Source organism: Dipodomys spectabilis, unplaced genomic scaffold (assembly GCF_019054845.1).
Source record: "Dipodomys spectabilis isolate Male_0828 unplaced genomic scaffold, ASM1905484v1 ptg000080l, whole genome shotgun sequence".
NCBI lineage: Eukaryota > Metazoa > Chordata > Mammalia > Rodentia > Heteromyidae > Dipodomys > Dipodomys spectabilis.
In genome coordinates this window covers 1,231,309-1,248,662 of record NW_024870757.1, presented here as the reverse complement: position 1 = coordinate 1,248,662, position 17,354 = coordinate 1,231,309, and the positions used below count along the sequence as shown (strand labels likewise).

Here is a 17,354-nt window from a genome sequence, read left to right as displayed (position 1 = left end):
CCTAGCTACTCAGGAGGCTGGGATCTGAGAATTGAGGTTCAAAGCCAGCCTGAGCAGAAAAGCCTATAAGGCTCCAATTAATCACCAAAAAATCAGAACTGTGCTGTGGCTCAGAGTGGTACAGCACTAGCCTTGAGCAAAAGAGCTCAAGGACAGGGCCTAGTCCCTGAGTTCAAGCCCCATGACTACAAAAATTCCAAGGGTAATTCAATCCTAGAGCATGGTTTTTTGTTTGTTTTGTTCTGTAAGACTGAGTCTTAGCCTATGCGGGCCTTGTCCACAGTCCTGGGATTACAGGTGTGGCTCACACACAGCCAATCCACTAATCTAGCCCTATAAAAGATCCTGTAAGAGAAAAGAGGTTTAGGAAGAACTTTAGATTACTGCAGAGCAAAGAGCTAGCCAGGAAGCTCAGCGTGCAGCCTATCACTCTGAAGTTCCTCTGAGGTGAGCTTCATGAATGAAAGGAAAATCAGCCACATTGTATGTTGGAGTGTGCATGCACAGGTATGGGGGTATTGTTGAGGAAAATTTCTGATTACCTAGAGAGGGGGGTTTCCTAGAAGTATTTCTTGTTTTTTTTGATAAAACTATTCTGACTCAAATGTCTTGATGCTGGGGTTCATGTGTAAAGGGGGCCTATCTTCTAGATGAGTCTTTTAATATTTGGGGTGAGTCTTGTTAATTTAGTTCTGGTGCATCTTGTTAATGTTCCAGATGCATCTTGTTAATGTTCAGGTGAATCCTGTTAATGTTCTGGTATATCTTGTTAATTACTGTTATGCTTCTGGTCGTTCATTTGTGTTACCTCTTACAAAAGTGTTGGTCAATAGATTGGAGTTGGGGTAGTTGTTGAAATTTAAAACCAAGTATCAATTACAGCTATACCATCTTATGCACGGTGGTCAGTCTGAGATGCTCTATGGATGCCTGAAACAAGAATGGTACTTCACCTCTCTCTGCCCCTCCAGGACTGGAGACTGAACTCAGGCCTTCCTCACCCTTGCTAGAAGAGCTCTCTACCACTGAGCTGCAGCCCCAATCCTTTTGTTTTTATTTTCAAGACAGGATTTTAAGTTCTAGCCTGGAACTTAAAATCCTTCCTAACTGGCAAATAGATGGGATTATAAGCTACTGTGTTCTGTTCTTACCAAAGACCTTAGCATTCTCAGATTAAGCATCTGTTATTGAGTCAAGTTGCCACGCCTACTCCGGTGGAGTCTGCTTAGCATGGGACTTCACCGAAGTCTACCTCAGAGAATGGGGCTTCGAAGAGGCCTTCCTCCTGGAAAGGCTGGCGAGCCCCTGGGAAAGATGTGTTGCTGTTTTTCTTTTCTTCACTGTATAGGAGCGCCTATTAATCTTTTACTGTTCCTGCTGCTTATTGTAGTTACTCATGCTCAACGTCCCCTTATTCAAGGCTCTTTCTTGGAAGTGTTGACGACTCCAACATCTGATGAGTGTCTTGAGAATATGACTAACTCACCAGAGTTAAGTGCTACCCTGAAAGCCCCTCTTATGGAGGCTAGTAGACAAGTCATAAGTAAATATAAAAGTATTGCGGGGTTCATGACGTCACTTCAGCAGAAGGAATTGTTTGTAAGAGATTTACAAGAAGCTGTAGGCACAGCTAGAGCAGAAAGAGTGTATGGCTATTGGAGACTTTCCTTTAATCCTAAAGCATATACAATAGATTCATATAGATATCCTGTAGATAAGAAAGATGTAGAGGGATATTTAGACCAAAAGCTAAATAAGATTCCTAAAAGGTTGGTAGATGAAAGGTGGCAATGGCTTATCAGAGGAAAATGGTGGGATCCTCCATTATCTAGAGGACCCCAAAGACTTCCCCCAGATCCATAGCCTTTTACAGGTGTGTATGATAAGGATGGCAATCGTTGGGAAAACTACTTAGGAGAAAGAACTTCCTGTTATTCTCTTTCATTTACTGAGAGACTTGCTAGATCTAGGTCTCCTTGGTGCTTACTATTAAAGAAGGAACAAGAAAGATCTTATGAGACAGTTAAGGCCTTTATAAAAAAGAGTAAACGATTATGTGAAAGGGTTACAGAAAAGACACTATGAGCTTGAATTTGATATATGGCCAGATTTAACTAAGTATACTGAATATCATGATTTTTGGCCACAAATTGAGGACCCTCTAAAGAATGGCAAAGAAGCACAATTGCTTAGAAAAGATTTGAAACGTATAAAGTACAAAACTAAAAAGTAACTATGAAGTACTAGAGTTCATGCCTTTCTGTTCAGCAGCTTGCCCATATGCTCTGGTTAATGGTTAATAGGTGATAAACATCGAAACCCATTGTATTTCTTAAAAATAGAGGTAAAGCCTGGAACAAGTGCCTATCCTCATAGCTGTCATCCAAAAAACAAGATCAGGCGACCAGCTGGTGACCACCCAAGAACGAAGCCTTGCAGCAAGATTGTGTAACCTTTTGCCCTTTCTTATGGAGACTTTTGCTATAAAAGTTTGTTATCCTCTGCATTAAATCGCACTCAGCATCCACTCCTCTTGTGTGTGAGTTGTCTGTTTGCCATCTCCCCACCTATTCCAGTTACCTCCACTAGGTGTCCTCCGTCGTCCTGACATCAAGTCCGCGGCATCAAGTATGTTCTATCCATCTATCTATCTGTCTATCCATCCATCTATCCAACCCCTCACTGGCTTGAACTGAGGGCCAGGGTGCTGTCCCTGAGCTTTTTCCCCACAAGGCTGGCTCTCTACCACTTGAGCTTCATCTCCATTTCCAGCTTCTTTGGTGGCTAATTGGAGATAAAAGTCTCACACTTGGGCTGGGAAGGTGGCTCAGTAGTAGAGCGCTTGCCTTGCATGCATGAGGCCCTGGGTTCGATTCCTCAGCACCATGTAAGCAAAAAGAAAAAAAGCCGGAAGTGGCGCTGTGGCTCAAGTGGTAGAGCGCTAGCCTTGAGCTGAAGAGCTGAGGGACAGCGCCCAGGCCCAGAGTTCAGGCCCTACGACTGGACCCAAAAAAAAAAGAAAGTCTCACACTTTCCTGCCTGGGCTGGCAGTTTATGGCTTTCTTTGGCACATGCAATATACCTGAGTTGCCACTCTTGCACTTTGGGTTCACTATTTATGTGAGAATTGCCTACGATACTGCTTGGTCTTGCATGACCTGCATGATGTTGGCTTGCACATAAACACGGGGCGGGGGGCGGGGAGGGGGCCGGCACAAATGTCCTGGACTTTGAAAAGGAGAGGCCAGCAGGGATTTTTTCCATTGCTCAGAATGCCGCACTGTTTAAAATGACAAATTATTTCTATTTGTCATTTCCATTTACTATTCTGAGGCCGTGGCTGGCCTTGGGTGGGGTGGGAGGGAGTGTTGGGTGTTCAGTAGCCAGTGGTTGCCTACGTGCTTTGTGTGTGTTAACTCAGGTCCTGCAGTGACGCTGGCAGCTGTGTCTTTAGAGATTCAAGGCCCCTTGCCACAGACAGGGACCTGCTGCGTGGTGGCACACCTGGCTTACACGTCTAACACCAGATTTGAGAGCAGAACCTCGGGGAACAAGGCTTTGGATCCACTGTCCTCAAAGCAGCTTTCTCCCTGTGGACGTGGCAGATTGTCTGCTAAGCGTGGGGGTGTGGGGGAAGGGTCAGGTTAGGGAGTAGAAGGGGTTTGGGGAAGAGAGTTTCTGTGAGGCCCAGATGAAGGTGGCACAAGTCTCATAGAGAGAGACACAGAGAGAGCCCAGACCAGACCTCAACACCAAGCCTGAAACCCAAGATGGGGCTGGAGAGATTTGGAACTGGCCCAGAAAATCCTTGTAGCTCAAGGAGGGCCTCGGTACTTCCCCCTGGGGCTGGCAAGTCAGGAGAGCACTGGGCCCTAAGCGTGGCAGGAGCAAAGCGATATCGTAAACCGAGAGACCAGAAGCTCCATGGTAAACAGACTAGGGAAAGGCAAAGCACATTCAATGCCCACCTAAGAAGTTGGTTTTGTTGTTCCTGTGTTCTGTTTTGAGGTCTTGAGGACTGAACCCAGGCCTTGCCCTTGCTAGGTGGGTACTCTACCACGGAGCAGGGTTTCCAGGCCTTCACGGCAGGGTTTCCAGGCCTTCACGGAGGAAGGCTTAAGGGAGTAATATTGACTCATTAATTCATGACATCATCGTGGCTATGTAATGCAAAATGAAATGACTTCAACTCAGAAATGGATCAGATATTTAAGTGTTTATGTATCCCTCCTAACAAACATCCTCTTTCTTTTCTAATTTTTACAGCATGAACTTTGCTGTTTTAAAAGTACAAAACATGAGGGCTGGGAAGATGGACCAGTGGTAGGAGGCCCTGGGTTCAATTCCTCAGCACCACATAAGCAGAAGAAGCTGGAAATGGCGCTGTGGCTCAAGTGATAGAGTGCTAGTCTTGAGCTGAAGAGCTGAGGGACAGTGCCCAGGCCCGGAGAAGAAAGAAAAGAAAGGTGGTTCCCCCACCTTCCCCCCACCCCTAACAATATGAACTCACAAATAATGAAAGCAGGGTTTAGGAGACAAGAAAATAAAGGTTTCTTTTTAAAAAGTACAAAACATGAAATGTTAACAATATATAACATGAGAAAAAAGTTGGGCTCACACCTGTCATCCTAGCTACTCAGGAGAGCTGAGCATAGAGGTTTAAGGCCAGCAGAAAAGTTTGTGGAGTCTCTTATCTGCAATTAACAAGCAAAAAGGCAGATGTGGCACTGTGACTCAAATGGTAGAATGCTAGCCTTGATCAGAAAAAGCCCAGTGAGGGTGCAAAGCCTTGCATTCAAGTCCCAGTTACTTGATTTGCCTAATTATATATCTTCCTACTTCCAGATCACAACCTTTAAAAACCTACCAATTGTTGAAACTGATCCCCAGAGACACCAGACAGTGAGAAGTACTTGTTTAAAGTAGAATCTTTCCAACAACTCTTCTAAGAATGACTCTAAGCCTCCAACGATCCTTTCAACATGAGTCATCTCTGGATAATCTCACCTTTGGAAATCTTGAGTTTAACCCAACCCATGGCTCCACTGTCAAGAAGGAAGAGGTCTCTGTGTTCTCCAGCAGTCAGCTCGAGTTTCCTCAACACAGCAGCAACTTGGGTGCAAGGCAGGAGCTGCAAAGACTCTTATCCGTTTTTTTCATTCATGGCTGCAACCAGAAAAACACAGCAAGGAGGAAATTATCTCCCAGCTGGTTCTGGAGCAGTTCATTATTAGTGGATACTGCAAAGACAAGACTGACTTGAAAGAGAAATGGGAGTCCAGTGGCAGAAGCCTAGAGAAACTACTGGAAGTGCTGACAGATGACTGTGTGAAGACACCTGACTTGGTGAGTGCCGAGTTCTGATCTGGGCTAAGGGATGGAGAGAAGTCCAGAACTTTCCTAGACGTAGAGAAGCGTTATATAAGTCCACATGCTCCCGGCCATGGAAGATTTCCAGTGCTCCAAGTTAGCAGGAAAAAGGCAGAAAGGTCTGAAATCTTTATCCTGCCGGACACATTGGAGCCAATGACCGGTTGCTTGCTTGATGGAGTTCATCACCTTCAAGTAGGGTAGAGGCAAGAGGAACTGTCTCAGAGATTAGCACGTAGTCAGAGAGAGACTTCAGGAATGAAGAAGGAAGGCTTTGATAAGAACTGATTCTTCAAGCGGTGGCTCACGCCTGTGATCCTAGCTACTCAGGAGGCTGAGATCTGAGGATCACGGTTCAAAGCTAGCCCAGGTAGGAGAGACCGTGAGACTCCTATCTCCAATAAACCATCAGAAAACCGGAAGTGGTGCTGTAGCTCAAGTGGTAGAGCACTAGCCTTGAGCTGAAGAGCTGAGGGACAGCACCCAGGCCCAGAGTTCAAGCCCCACGACCAACCAAAAAAAAAAAAAAGAACTGATTCTTCAAAGGGTCACAATATAATTTTACTGATCAGGACAAACATAACAGATCCTTATTATCAGATTCCACGGTTGCAAAATTCCTGGTCCCATGACACATTCTTGGTCCTTTACAGACAATGCAACATAGCAGAACATTTCAGCCACCTGGTGGGCACACAGAATCAGGCCATCCTGGACCTGTCTTCCTCGAACAGTCAATTTCATGCTACATTTCCACCGTTCCAGATTTTTGTTAATTTCATTGTGAAGTACAGTGCAGTCTAATGGTGTTCCTAAGTGTTGGGAAATTATTCACCCCCTCACAAAGATAGTTTATGTGCTGGGTGTGTTTCATTCAGGTCTGAGTTTTAGGCTGCTGGCCATGTGTTCTGTGCTAAGTCATCAAAAACATATGGCTATATCAAAAAACGTATGACAATAATTGTGGCCAAAAGCTCACAAGAAACCACGCTTACATTCTGCCTCACCAGGGCTGGGAAGGTAGCTCAGTGGTAGAGCACTTGCCGTGCATGCCAGAGGCCATGGGTTCGATTCCTCAGCACCACATAAGCAAAAAGAAAAAAAAAAAAGGTGGAAGTGGCGCTGTGGCTCAAGTGGTAGAGCACTATCCTTGAGCTGAAGAGCTGAGGGACAGTGCCCAGGCCCAGAGTTCAGGCCCCACGACCGGGCCCAAAAACAAAACAAAACAAAACATTCTGCCTCACCAATGATCTAATATTTGCTAATTGGGTGTCTTTATGACTTGACAACATGAAATCTTGTGAGAGCAGTACCATCAGAGAGAACTGGGAAAGACACAGTGCCCAGTGCCTAGATGAGATTGTAGAAAAGCTCACTGAGGGTAGGTTGTCAGATGAAAAAGCATCTTTTTTATTTTTTTTTTACAGGTCCGTGTCCACATGCAGGGCCGAGAAGCCCTTTTCTCTGAGCACATGCCCTTAAGAGAAGTCATCGTTCATTTCAAACAGATGTTAGCAGAAACCCCAACAGGAGGGGCTGCAGGGATGTTCTCTGGGACTGCCTCAGACCCAGCCTTGGGAGCAGGTAGGTCAGGTGACTGGCAGGAACTCCTGGGCCATCTTTTCTAGGGCACACTTTCATGGCATTAACTTATTTCCACAGGAAATGAAGCTGGTTACAGAAATGGCTGGAAAACCACCCAAGCAGATGACAGTCTTACTACTGGTCAAGGGAATCACACAGCTCCCCTCTATATTATCCAGAGAGAAAATGGCTCTAGGACAGATGAAGAAGGGTTTCTTGTGGGGACCCCAGAAGAGCCTCTGGGTCCCAAGAAGAATTCCTGAAGAGACCAAATGATCAGGATGGCCCTTCGGAGGGGCAACTAGAGTTTTTCTCCATGTCAGTCAGGTCCTTCCCTGAGCTCAACCCTACTCACCAGAGCAATGACAAACACCAAGGAAGATCCTCCCAAGTTCAGAAAGTGTATGAGTGTAAGGAATGTTCCAAAACCTTCGCATATCTCTCTCGCTTTCTGGCCCACCAAAAAAGGCACAGGAACGAGAGGCCATTTCTCTGCACCGAGTGTCACAAAGGTATCAGACCTCAGACCTAGGAGTGCATCAGATAATTCACACAACAAAGAAGCCGTTTGTGTGCAGCAGATGTGAAAAGTCCTTCAGCCACAGCACCAACCTGCAGGCTCATGAACGGATCCACACTGGGGAGAAGCCCTACACCTGCTCCCTTTGCCAGAGAAGTTACCGCCAGTCATCCACATACCATCGCCACCTGAGGATTCACCAAACACATCGGACACACAAGTGTTTCACCACCAAAAAAAGCAGACTCAAAAATCTTCCTCCCTGGACCATGGGGGCGGGGCTCAGAACAATAATCTCAGATACTCAATAGGCTGAGGTCTGAGGATTGAGGCTCAAAGCCAGTCTGGGCAGCAAAGTCCATAAAATTCTTATTTCCATTTAACCACTCAAAAGCTGAAGTGGAGCTGCAGCTCCAGTGGTGAACTGAAAGCAAAAAAAAAGCAAAGGGAGAGCTCCCAAGCCTTGAGTTCAAGCCGTGGTACCAGCACACACAGAGAGAAAAGTGTTCCTTCTACATAGTATCTTCAGTTACTGTCCTGTAATGTGCACATACCTGAACTTGTGTATGTGTGTGTTTATATATACATATGTATAGTTTCTATCACTGAATCATTGTTCAAAGGATTATATGTGTTTATAGATGATTCTGTCATTTTACTGTCTCCTTCCACTAAATGGAGACGCTAAAAGAGGGTAGGAGATGCCTCATCTTTTGTTCACTGAAGTACTTTAAATGTGTAGGAAGTGGCTGTCCAATAAATATCAGTTGGATAAATGAATATGTAACTCTAATGCCTACCTCTTAAAATTCAAGAATGCATTCCACTTGGGAAGACAATAATTTCCTTGGCAAAGAGATACTGGAAGAAGTGTAGCTTTCTATTCATTTCTTCCAAACATGGTGGGTGGGAAGTAAGGGAGATGAGTATTTCCAAACTAACTTAAGTCATTCAGAGAAAGAATTCTGTGTGGAGCAAGGTAAGTGGGCATGGGGGTGGTCAGCTTGCTGGGACAGCTGTGAGAACTGGAAATTGGGTCTCAATTCCACAGTGCTGTGTAGAAATGACCCAAGTCATGGCAGATAGGAATTGGATTTACTCAGGCAAGATAGTGAGGAAACAGGGCTGGGAAGGTAGCTCAGCGGCAGAGTGCATGCCTTGCAAGCATGAGGCCCTGGGTTCGATTCCTCAGCACCACATAAACAGAAAAAGCCGGAAGTGGCGCTTGTGGCTCCAGTGGTAGAGCGCTAGCCCTGAGCTGAAGAGCTGAGGGACAGCGCCCAGACCCAGAGTTCAGGCCCCATAACCAGGAAAAAAAAAAAAGATAGTGAGGAAACAATCCTCAGGTGAATTCAGAGGGGGGAAGGAGAGGAGAGAGGGAAAGAGAGGGAGAAAGAGGGAGAGAGAGAGACTGACAGAGAGAGAGAAGAGTGTGTGAGAGTGAGCAGGTCCTGAGATTTGAATTCAGGGCCTGGGCACCTTACCTGACCTTTTTTGCTCTAGGCTAGTAATACTCTGCCACCTGAGCCACAGCTCCACCTCTGGCTTTGTGCTGGTTAACTAGAGATGAGTTTCCTGGACCTTGTTGCTGATGCTGGCTTCAAGCTGAGATCTTCAGATCTCAGGCTCCTGAGTAGCTAGGGTTATAGGTATGAGCTACTGGTGCCTGGCTTTTTTTTTTTTTTTTCCACAGTGCTCTGGTAAGGAAAGAAAGTGCATCTTGGAGACAAAAGAAAAAAATCCAAAAAATTCATCAAAGCCATTTGCTTATAGGCACATACCTCCAAGGTCCAGAGACCTCTTGTCTCATTTCACTGTTTACTCTGTTAGGAGTATGTATAATTCTCCTGTTTTGAGTGCAAGCCAGTGGCTGGTGCTCATTTCTCATTGTTGTGGCTTCGCTAAAACAAATCCATGATGACCCTTTCAAAGTAAAATAATAAAACAAGATAAAAAAATAAATAGCCGGGTACCAGTAGCTCACATCTGTAATCCTAAGCTACTTAGGAGGCTAACATATAAGGATTGCAGTTTGAAGCCAGCCCGGGCAGGAAAGTCTGTGAGACTCTTATCTCCAATAAACTACTCAGAAAAAGCTGGAAGTGGGGCTGGGAAGGTGGCTCAGTGGTAGAGCACTTGCCTTGCATGCATAAGGCCCTGGGTTCGATTCCTCAGCACCACATAAGCAAAAAGAAAAAAGCCAGAAGTGGCGCTGTGGCTCAAGTGGTAGAGCACTAATTTTGATCAAAAGCTCAGGGACAGAGTCTAGGCCCAGAGTTCAAGCCCCAGGACTGGCAAAAAAAAAAACATTTTCTTGATAAACAGAAAATACTGAGCAGTTCACCCTTTCTCCAAAATCATAAAACACAGATTATGCATATATTTGCAAAATATGGTTGTTTTTCCTCATACTTTAACACATGCTAACTTTATTACTTTCTGGTGTTTTTGTTTTTTGGGTTTTTTTTCTGGGTCCTAGGACCTGAATTCTGGGCCTGGGCGCTGTCCTTCAGTTCAAGGCTAGCGGCTCTACCATTTGAGCCACAGCGCCACTTTCCAGCTTTTTCTGCTTATGTGGTGCTGAGGAATCAAACCCAGGGCCTCATGCATACGAGATAAACACTCTACCACTGAGCAACCTACCTAGCCCCATGTTTTATGTGCTATGAAAAGTATGATTTTCAAAAAAAGTTCTCACACATTTTCAGACTTTGTTTCTTCCCAGATAGGCTACATGTATCTCAGTGGTGAGAAATAGATATGGCATTTAGTAAACTGGTTATACATCAAAATACTCCGAAATTTTTTATGCTTAATTGGTTGAACCTGAAACCAGATAAGATTAGGGGGAAATGAGGAATAGTAGTAAACTTATAGTAAACACAGGAGCTATTCCTTCAAGGACTTCCTTCAGATTAAAGAAATAAAAGACGTTTTAGGGGAAATGAAACAGGAGACCTTGAGGAAGGCAACTCAGAAATATGGTATTTAGAAACACAGAAGTGCTGTCTTTGCTTCTGAGAGAGACCACAGAACGCGTTCCTTCCTGAGGGGTGCGTTCCTTACCCTAAGAACTAACAGCTAGAAGGTGGCTCAGTGATAGAGTGCTCGCCCCGCAAGCGAGGCCGTGGGTTCGATTCCTCAGCATCACATAAACAGAAAAGCCAGAAGTGGCGTTGTGGCTCAAGTGATAGAGCGCTGGTCTTGAGCTGAAGCGCTAAGGGACAGCGCCCAGGCCCTGAGTTCAAGACCCAGGACTGCAAAACAAAACAAAATCCTAACCCTTGTCTGACAGGACGCGTGCCTTCCTGAGAAAAACGCTTCCCCCAACTTCAGCCACCTCCTGCCCCAAGTGCAGAGACAGCGGGCGCCTCCCTGTCCGTGTCGAACACTCAGAAGTCACATTGGCTGCATCACCTCGGGGCCAGGCCCTGCCTTTACCCCACGAACACCCCACGCCCGGGGACGGTGTCCCCAGCCCGGCCCGCGCGCCCCGGCCCCGCTTCTTCCTGAACAAAGCCCCGCCAGGCTTTCCCAACGCCTCGGGGTCCTCCGCTGCTGAGCACCAGAGCGCCATCTTTGACGGGGAACTACACTTCCCAGAATGCTCGGTGCTAACCCCCGTGCGCGTGAGCCAATGAGAGCTCGGCATTAGGCGTTTCCATGGCAGCAGAGGGGGTGAGGGCGGAAGTTCGGCCTCGGCTTTGTGGCGGCCATTTTCCCGGTAGAGATGATGAGACCGTGATGGCGGAGAGCCGACGTTTGCCTCACAGCAACGAGGCCGGCTCGCGGTGAGTCGCGTCAGGCCCGGGCTCCCGCTCCGCCCGCAGAGTCCCATGGCGGCGGCCGCGCTGAGGAACGCGGCCCAGGTGAGCGCGGCGCCCCGGCCCACCGGAGCCCTAGGTGAGGGGGCCTGTGCACGCGTTCTGCGAGGTCTGTGCGCGTGCGCGGCTTGTGTGCACGCGCGCGGTCTGTGAGGCCTGTGCGCGTGCGCGGCCTGTTTGTGTGCGGCCCGGGCCCGGTCGGTGGGTGGCTGGTGGCCGAGGCTCCGCCGTGATGCCTGAGGTGCGGTGCGGTGCGGCAGCGGGCGAGGTGCCCGGGACGGCTCCTGTGAGGTCTCAGAAGCTTCCCGAAGGAAGAGCAGAGCAGAAGGGGCGGTGAGGACGTCGAGGCCCCGGGCGGTTCCGTGGGTTTTTTTTGCAGTGTTCCTTGGCTAGCGAGAGGTCGCCATGGCCGCTTGAGCAGTCAGGCGTCTGTCCTGCATGATGGAGGTGCGGGCGAGAAGCAGCAGGTGACTTCGCGGTCTAGCACGAGTCTGGAGAATGTAGCAGATGGTGGAAGGTCGAGTAGAGGCTGCCTCTCGCGCAGGTGAAGGTGCACGTGCCAGGGTTGTGGCTTAGGGGAGGTGATTACTTTCTGGAATTGAGTTTTTAAATGATGGTTGGATTTTCGATGTGGATAGTGAGGGAGGCAATGATTCAAGGATGACCCTAGGGTTTTCACAGGAATGCAGGTTCTGTCCGCAAAGGTAAAGATGTAATATTCATGGGGATGTCACGGGTGTGATAGGTCATGTTAACACTCTGAGATGCTTCAGAAACCACTGAGTAGTGGAATTGAGGAGCTGAACACAGCAGTCGTGAGAATCAGTAAGTGGTTGCGTATGGAGGCATCTACAGTGCGGTATTATTGGATTAAGGGAGTGGATCGCATTTAGGAGGCAGCCTTTATGGACGCTTGGAAAGTGGTGGAGCCGAGGACTGCCTGTTGGTGCTTTATGGGGTGGTGCTATTGGGTTGTACAATCCTGATACAGGGGCAAGTGGCCATGAAGGTAGAGTGTAGTACAGTAGTTTACCAGATTTCATAGACTTTCAAAGAGGAAGGCATGTGAAACTGGGGCAGATTTGTTGTGTATTTGAGAACAGTAACACTCCCTGTGGACTTGGTACTTATTCACTATTCATTGGGATTTTGAGGTTTGGAGTGTTTAGTTCAACCTGGAAAATCAGCCCAGGGTAAATAAGATTATCTGTGATATTCACTTAGCCGGAAGTGCATTTGCATTAGGGATAGTTGGTCTTTGTGTGTTGGGAAGTTTGGACACGTGCAGAATAGAAGTGGGATGTGGTTCTGGGAGCTGAGGTGAGCACATATGTGTGTGTCCAGCTCAACTCCAGCAAGAATGGAGCCAGGGACACAGCTTTTGTAGGATTTGAGTCTCCCACCACTAGTGGGAGAGTTTAGAACAGGTCTGAGGTAATGTGAAGTTGCCCAGGGTATTCTAGATAGTGAACGCAGTGTGATACTTGGAGCCAGGGCTCATACATGGTGGCTCGACATCTAGTGAGACTAGGATTATAGCAGATGGTGACTTCAAGCCTCCCTGGAGGCTTGTTGTCCCTGCCACATGGACAACTCTTTTCTTTCGAATGCAGCCTTGTTCCTGTGTAGCAGGTTTCAACTTCCACCAGCACATTAAGTCATGGAGATGGGTCGGTTGTGGTTCCAGGGGAGGCCTTTTGGTCATCATCCCAGTTGCTCAGATTTTCTGCTCTTCACCTCCATGTGGTGCTGGGTGGTGTATATTCTTCTCTCCCAGCATGTGTATAATAAAATTGTGCAACAAATCGCTATTTCAGTGTCAGATAACGCGTTTGGCAATCCCCACAATCCTAGGATTTAAATGCTACCACAGTAGTGTGAAGAGGTGGTAGTAATGACACCACATGTGGGAAGTCAAAGGTGTCAGTGGTGTGGGGTGGCGAGGGGGTGTGGCCACGGGAAGGAGCTGTGTCTGCAATTACGGGGGATGAGTATCTAAAGAGTGATGTAGCTGGGCGCTGGTGGCTCACGCCTGTAATCCTAGCTACTTAGGAGGCTGAGATCTGGGGATTACGGTTCAAAGCCAGCCCGGGCAGAAAGTCCGTGAAACTTTTATTTTCAATAAACTACTCAGAAAACCGGAAGTGGTGCTGTGGCTCAAGCGGTAGAGTGCTCACCTTGAGCTGAAGAGCTGAGGGACAGCGCCCAAGCCCCAGAGTTCAAGACCCACGACCAACAAAAAAAAATGATGTACACAGCCAAAAAGCCACCTGGCTCCAGAGCCCTTCAGTCTAAAAAGAATGCTGAAGGAAGGAGGGTAGATCTGTTGTGCCCAGTTCCTAGCTCAGTTGTATATGTCTCCGTATGTACCACATGACCAGTAAGACTGAGAGGACCGTGACACTGTGGATCTTCCTTGACTAGAGGAGCCTAGGAAGGGGTTGGGCATAAGTATGTGGCAGAATTGATTGTATGTCCTAAAGAGAGGCTTTTGTAATTTGGGAAGTCTCTCCGTGGCACTGTGACCTTTGAAGATGTAGCCGTCCACTTCTCCTGGGAGGAATGGGATCTCCTGGAAGAGACTCAGCAGTGCCTGTATCGCCATGTGATGATGGAGAACTTAGCCCTGGTGACATCCCTAGGTGAGTTCCTCACCCCTGACTGCCTGGAGCTGGACCTCGGCCCTTCACACAGGTGTCCTTCACAGCACTTCCCCATCTGTGCGCTCTACTACCTGTCATTCTCACACCCACACTGGACCTTATCCCACACGTCGGGGTTCATGTCTCCCCAGTTCTTCTCTCTGTTCCTTCTGTGGTGGTATTCTCCAAGACAGATCTCAGTATATTGTGTCACAATGTATGTATGCATTCTTACACAGTCCTCCTATTTTCCTGGGCCTGGACACACCATCCTAGAACAGCACATGTGTGAACAAAGCAGTCACATGCAGCACACATGGACACATCATCCCCCATACAAGAAACGTGTCAACAGCAAGGTTTCTGATAAAAGCTGTTGTGCAGAATCAAGTTTTCAGCCCTTCCTCCTGTCTGTCCATACATGGTTGTGTCCGCTGCCTCACAGCTCTCTCCATGAGAGGGTTTCATCATCTGTCAGTGGCAGTGTGCACTTACAAGCGCTTCTTGCTTTCAGGTTTTTGGCATGGAGCAGAGGATGAAAAGACACCTTCTCAGCTGAGTGCCGCTTTTGAAGCGTCCCAAGCCAGAACTTCTGGAGAAGGTCTGTCTCCCCACACGTCTCATACTGGTGTGACATGGGGCCCAGTCTCGAGAGACATCATGCACACATGTGGCCCAGAGGGAACACATCGTGAGCAGGCGAGTGAAGCATGGCAGAGGCAGTTCTGTTGCAGTGCAGACACTCATCCACACCAGGAGCAATTGGGAGAGAAAAGTGGCACAAGTAGTGTAGGCCTTGCCTCTTCTGGGAAGGTCAGCGAAGCCCCTATGTCGGGGGATGCCCTCCCTGATGGGGGCGGCGGCCAGGGGTCCCTGGCTACTGCAGGACTCTGGCATGAGAAGCCCACGTCCACTGGGGAACGGTCAGATGCTAGCAGTCACGGGACAGCCGTCTATCACAGTGGAAAGCCTGATTGCAGCTATGTGACAGTCACAGACACGCTCAGCCAGACACACTCAGCTGGTCAGCAGCAGAAAGCCCTCCCTCGAGAACGGTGCTACACGTGCAGTGACTGCGGGAAATCCTTCAGCAAAAGCTACAGCCTCAGCGATCACTGGCGGCTCCACACGGGGGAGAAGCCGTACGAGTGCGGGGAGTGCGGGAAGTCCTTCAGGCAGAGCTCCAGCCTCATTCAGCACCGGAGGGTTCACACCGGCATACGGCCTCACGAGTGCGAGCAATGTGGGAAGCTGTTCAGCAATAAGTCCAACCTCATTAAGCACCGGCGAGTCCACACCGGAGAGCGGCCCTACGAGTGCAGCGAGTGCGGGAAGTCCTTCAGCGAGAGTTCAGCGCTCCTGCAGCACCACAGTGTGCACACCGGAGAGCGGCCCTACGAGTGCAGCCACTGCGGGAAGTTCTTCACCTACCACTCCAGCCTGATAAAGCACCAGAAGGTTCACAGCGGCGCCCGGCCTTACGAGTGCGGTGAGTGCGGGAAGTCCTTCAGCCAGAACTCCAGCCTCACGGAGCACCGGCGGGTTCACACCGGAGAGCGGCCTTTCAAGTGCGGCGAGTGTGGGAAGTCCTTCAGCCAGAGCTCTGCACTGCTTCAGCATCAGAGAGTGCACACCGGAGAGCGGCCCTATGAGTGCAGCCAGTGCGGGAAGTTCTTCACCTACAGCTCCAGTCTCCAGAAACATCAGAGGGTTCACACTGGATCGAGGCCCTATGAGTGCAGCGAATGTGGCAAATCCTTCACTCAAAACTCCAGCCTCATTAAGCACAAGAGGGTCCACACTGGAGAAAGGCCTTATAAGTGCACCGAATGTGGCAAGTCCTTTAGTCATAGCTCTAGCCTCATTAAACACCAGAAAATTCATAGTCGATGAAGGCCAGTAAGGCCTTAGGATTGACAGAGAAGCTCTAGCTCTGTTAGGCGGTGCTGAGAGCAGTGAACAACAGAATTGACTCAGCTCAACATCTTAGCAGATTACCGTCATGTGGTGATGTGCTAGTTCCTTGTTCGGTACAACTGGAGAATTGGTGTCATGTCTTTAACAAGCCACCTCATCCGTCCAGACCTGCACAGGAGGCCCAGGTATGTTGTAGCTACACTGCTGGGTGCTGCCTTGTTCTGTGGCCATCACAGCTCTGCCTCCTGGTGACGCCTACAGTGTGCTGTTCACCCAGCGTGGTGTGAAGCCGGGTGGAGCTGGGCTTCCCTCAAGGTCCACAGAGGCAAGCTGAGCAGACAGCTCTCTTTCCCTTCTCCTTTCTTTCCCAATGACATGGGGACGGACCTGACCCAGTCTGGCCTAGAGGACTCAAAGGGTGGAGTGAATAGTTCAGGTGTCTTGTTCATGTCACATGACTTAATGGATGTTCCTAGCCTCAGTTCTACCACCTGCCTCCCATGCTCTGGTTCGTATAATAAAAGTCTTTATTACTTAAGCCACCGTCTTCTTGGGAGTTCTGTTTGCTATATGGCCAGTTTTCTTTTTTTTTTTTTTTTTGGGGGGGGGGTCCGGTCGTGGGGCCTGAACTCTGGGCCTGGGCGCTGTCCCTCAGCTCTTCAGCTCAAGGCTAGCGCTCTACCACTTGAGCCACAGCACCACTTCCGGCTTTTTTCTTTTTGCTTATGTAGTGCTGAGGAATCGAACCCAGGGCCTCAGGCATGCAAGGCAAGCGCTCTACCACTGAGCCACCTTCCCAGCCCCTGTATGGCCAGTTTTCAAAACATGGATTTTGCTAACATGAAGGTGAAGGAACCCAGTGTTTCTGTGTGTCTTAAGGGAGAGTAGGAGAGTGGCTCTACTGGTCTGGATGCAGTTTGCCTTGCTGGTGAGACCTCTGTGGAGGAGCTGGAGGAGACTGTCTAACTTGGATTCAGGTCAGCCTGAGGAAAGTCAAGGACAGGGTGACAGTTGGGTGCTTCTGAAACAAACATGAGATTCTCCTGGGCACGAGTTGCTGCACCATGCTCAGTGCTGTGCTAGGAAACTTGCCCTGGTGTGGTCCATTTGCCTACCCTGAATTCTGAAGAGCCACACCACGAGATGTTAAGATTGTGGTGCAACTTAGGACATTTAAGGGAATACTGAGTTACAGAGGAGTGCTGGAGGCAGCAACAGACTGGTTAGAGGAACCCCATTATACCTTTACAAGGCAGGTTGTCAGACAACACTGAACGAGGAGCACGCTCCAGAACTGTACCCTGCAGCCGAAGTGGAGTCAGATCCTCAAACAGTGTGCTCTTGAGGCTGCTGCTGGGCGGGAAAGGTGGTGTAAACAGGGCATATGCAGAAAAGCATCCTGCCACCAGCAAATACTTGTTCTCTGTCTGAGGCCCTGCCCTGGAGAAGGGCTCTGTGAGGGGAGCCAGCTTGAGGAAGCCTCTGCCTGTGAGTGTG

The 17,354-nt window shown here is 48.6% G+C and overlaps 2 protein-coding genes across 3 annotated transcripts; both read left to right on the top strand.

Annotated features, from left to right (window-relative positions):
* Window positions 1-4,951: 4,951 nt before the first annotated feature.
* Window positions 4,952-7,785, top strand: Zscan4 (zinc finger and SCAN domain containing 4). The gene is given in 5 exon segments (XM_042683170.1): window positions 4,952-5,140; window positions 5,143-5,346; window positions 6,798-6,954; window positions 7,206-7,466; window positions 7,469-7,785. Coding segments are annotated over 5 exon segments (1,128 nt in total).
* Window positions 7,786-11,214: 3,429 nt separating this feature from the next.
* LOC122110685 (zinc finger protein 154-like) lies at window positions 11,215-16,397 on the top strand. Of its 2 annotated transcripts, none has more exons than XM_042683300.1 (3): window positions 11,215-11,343; window positions 13,805-13,940; window positions 14,455-16,397. In XM_042683300.1, the coding sequence occupies exons 1-3, from the start codon at window positions 11,311-11,313 to the stop codon at window positions 15,831-15,833; spliced, it is 1,548 nt and encodes a 515-aa protein (XP_042539234.1). In that variant the 5' UTR covers window positions 11,215-11,310; the 3' UTR covers window positions 15,834-16,397. The 2 variants fall into 2 exon arrangements, with proteins under 2 accessions (XP_042539234.1, XP_042539235.1); XM_042683301.1 differs by having other exon boundaries at window positions 11,215-11,377.
* The last annotated feature ends 957 nt before the right edge of the window (window positions 16,398-17,354 follow it).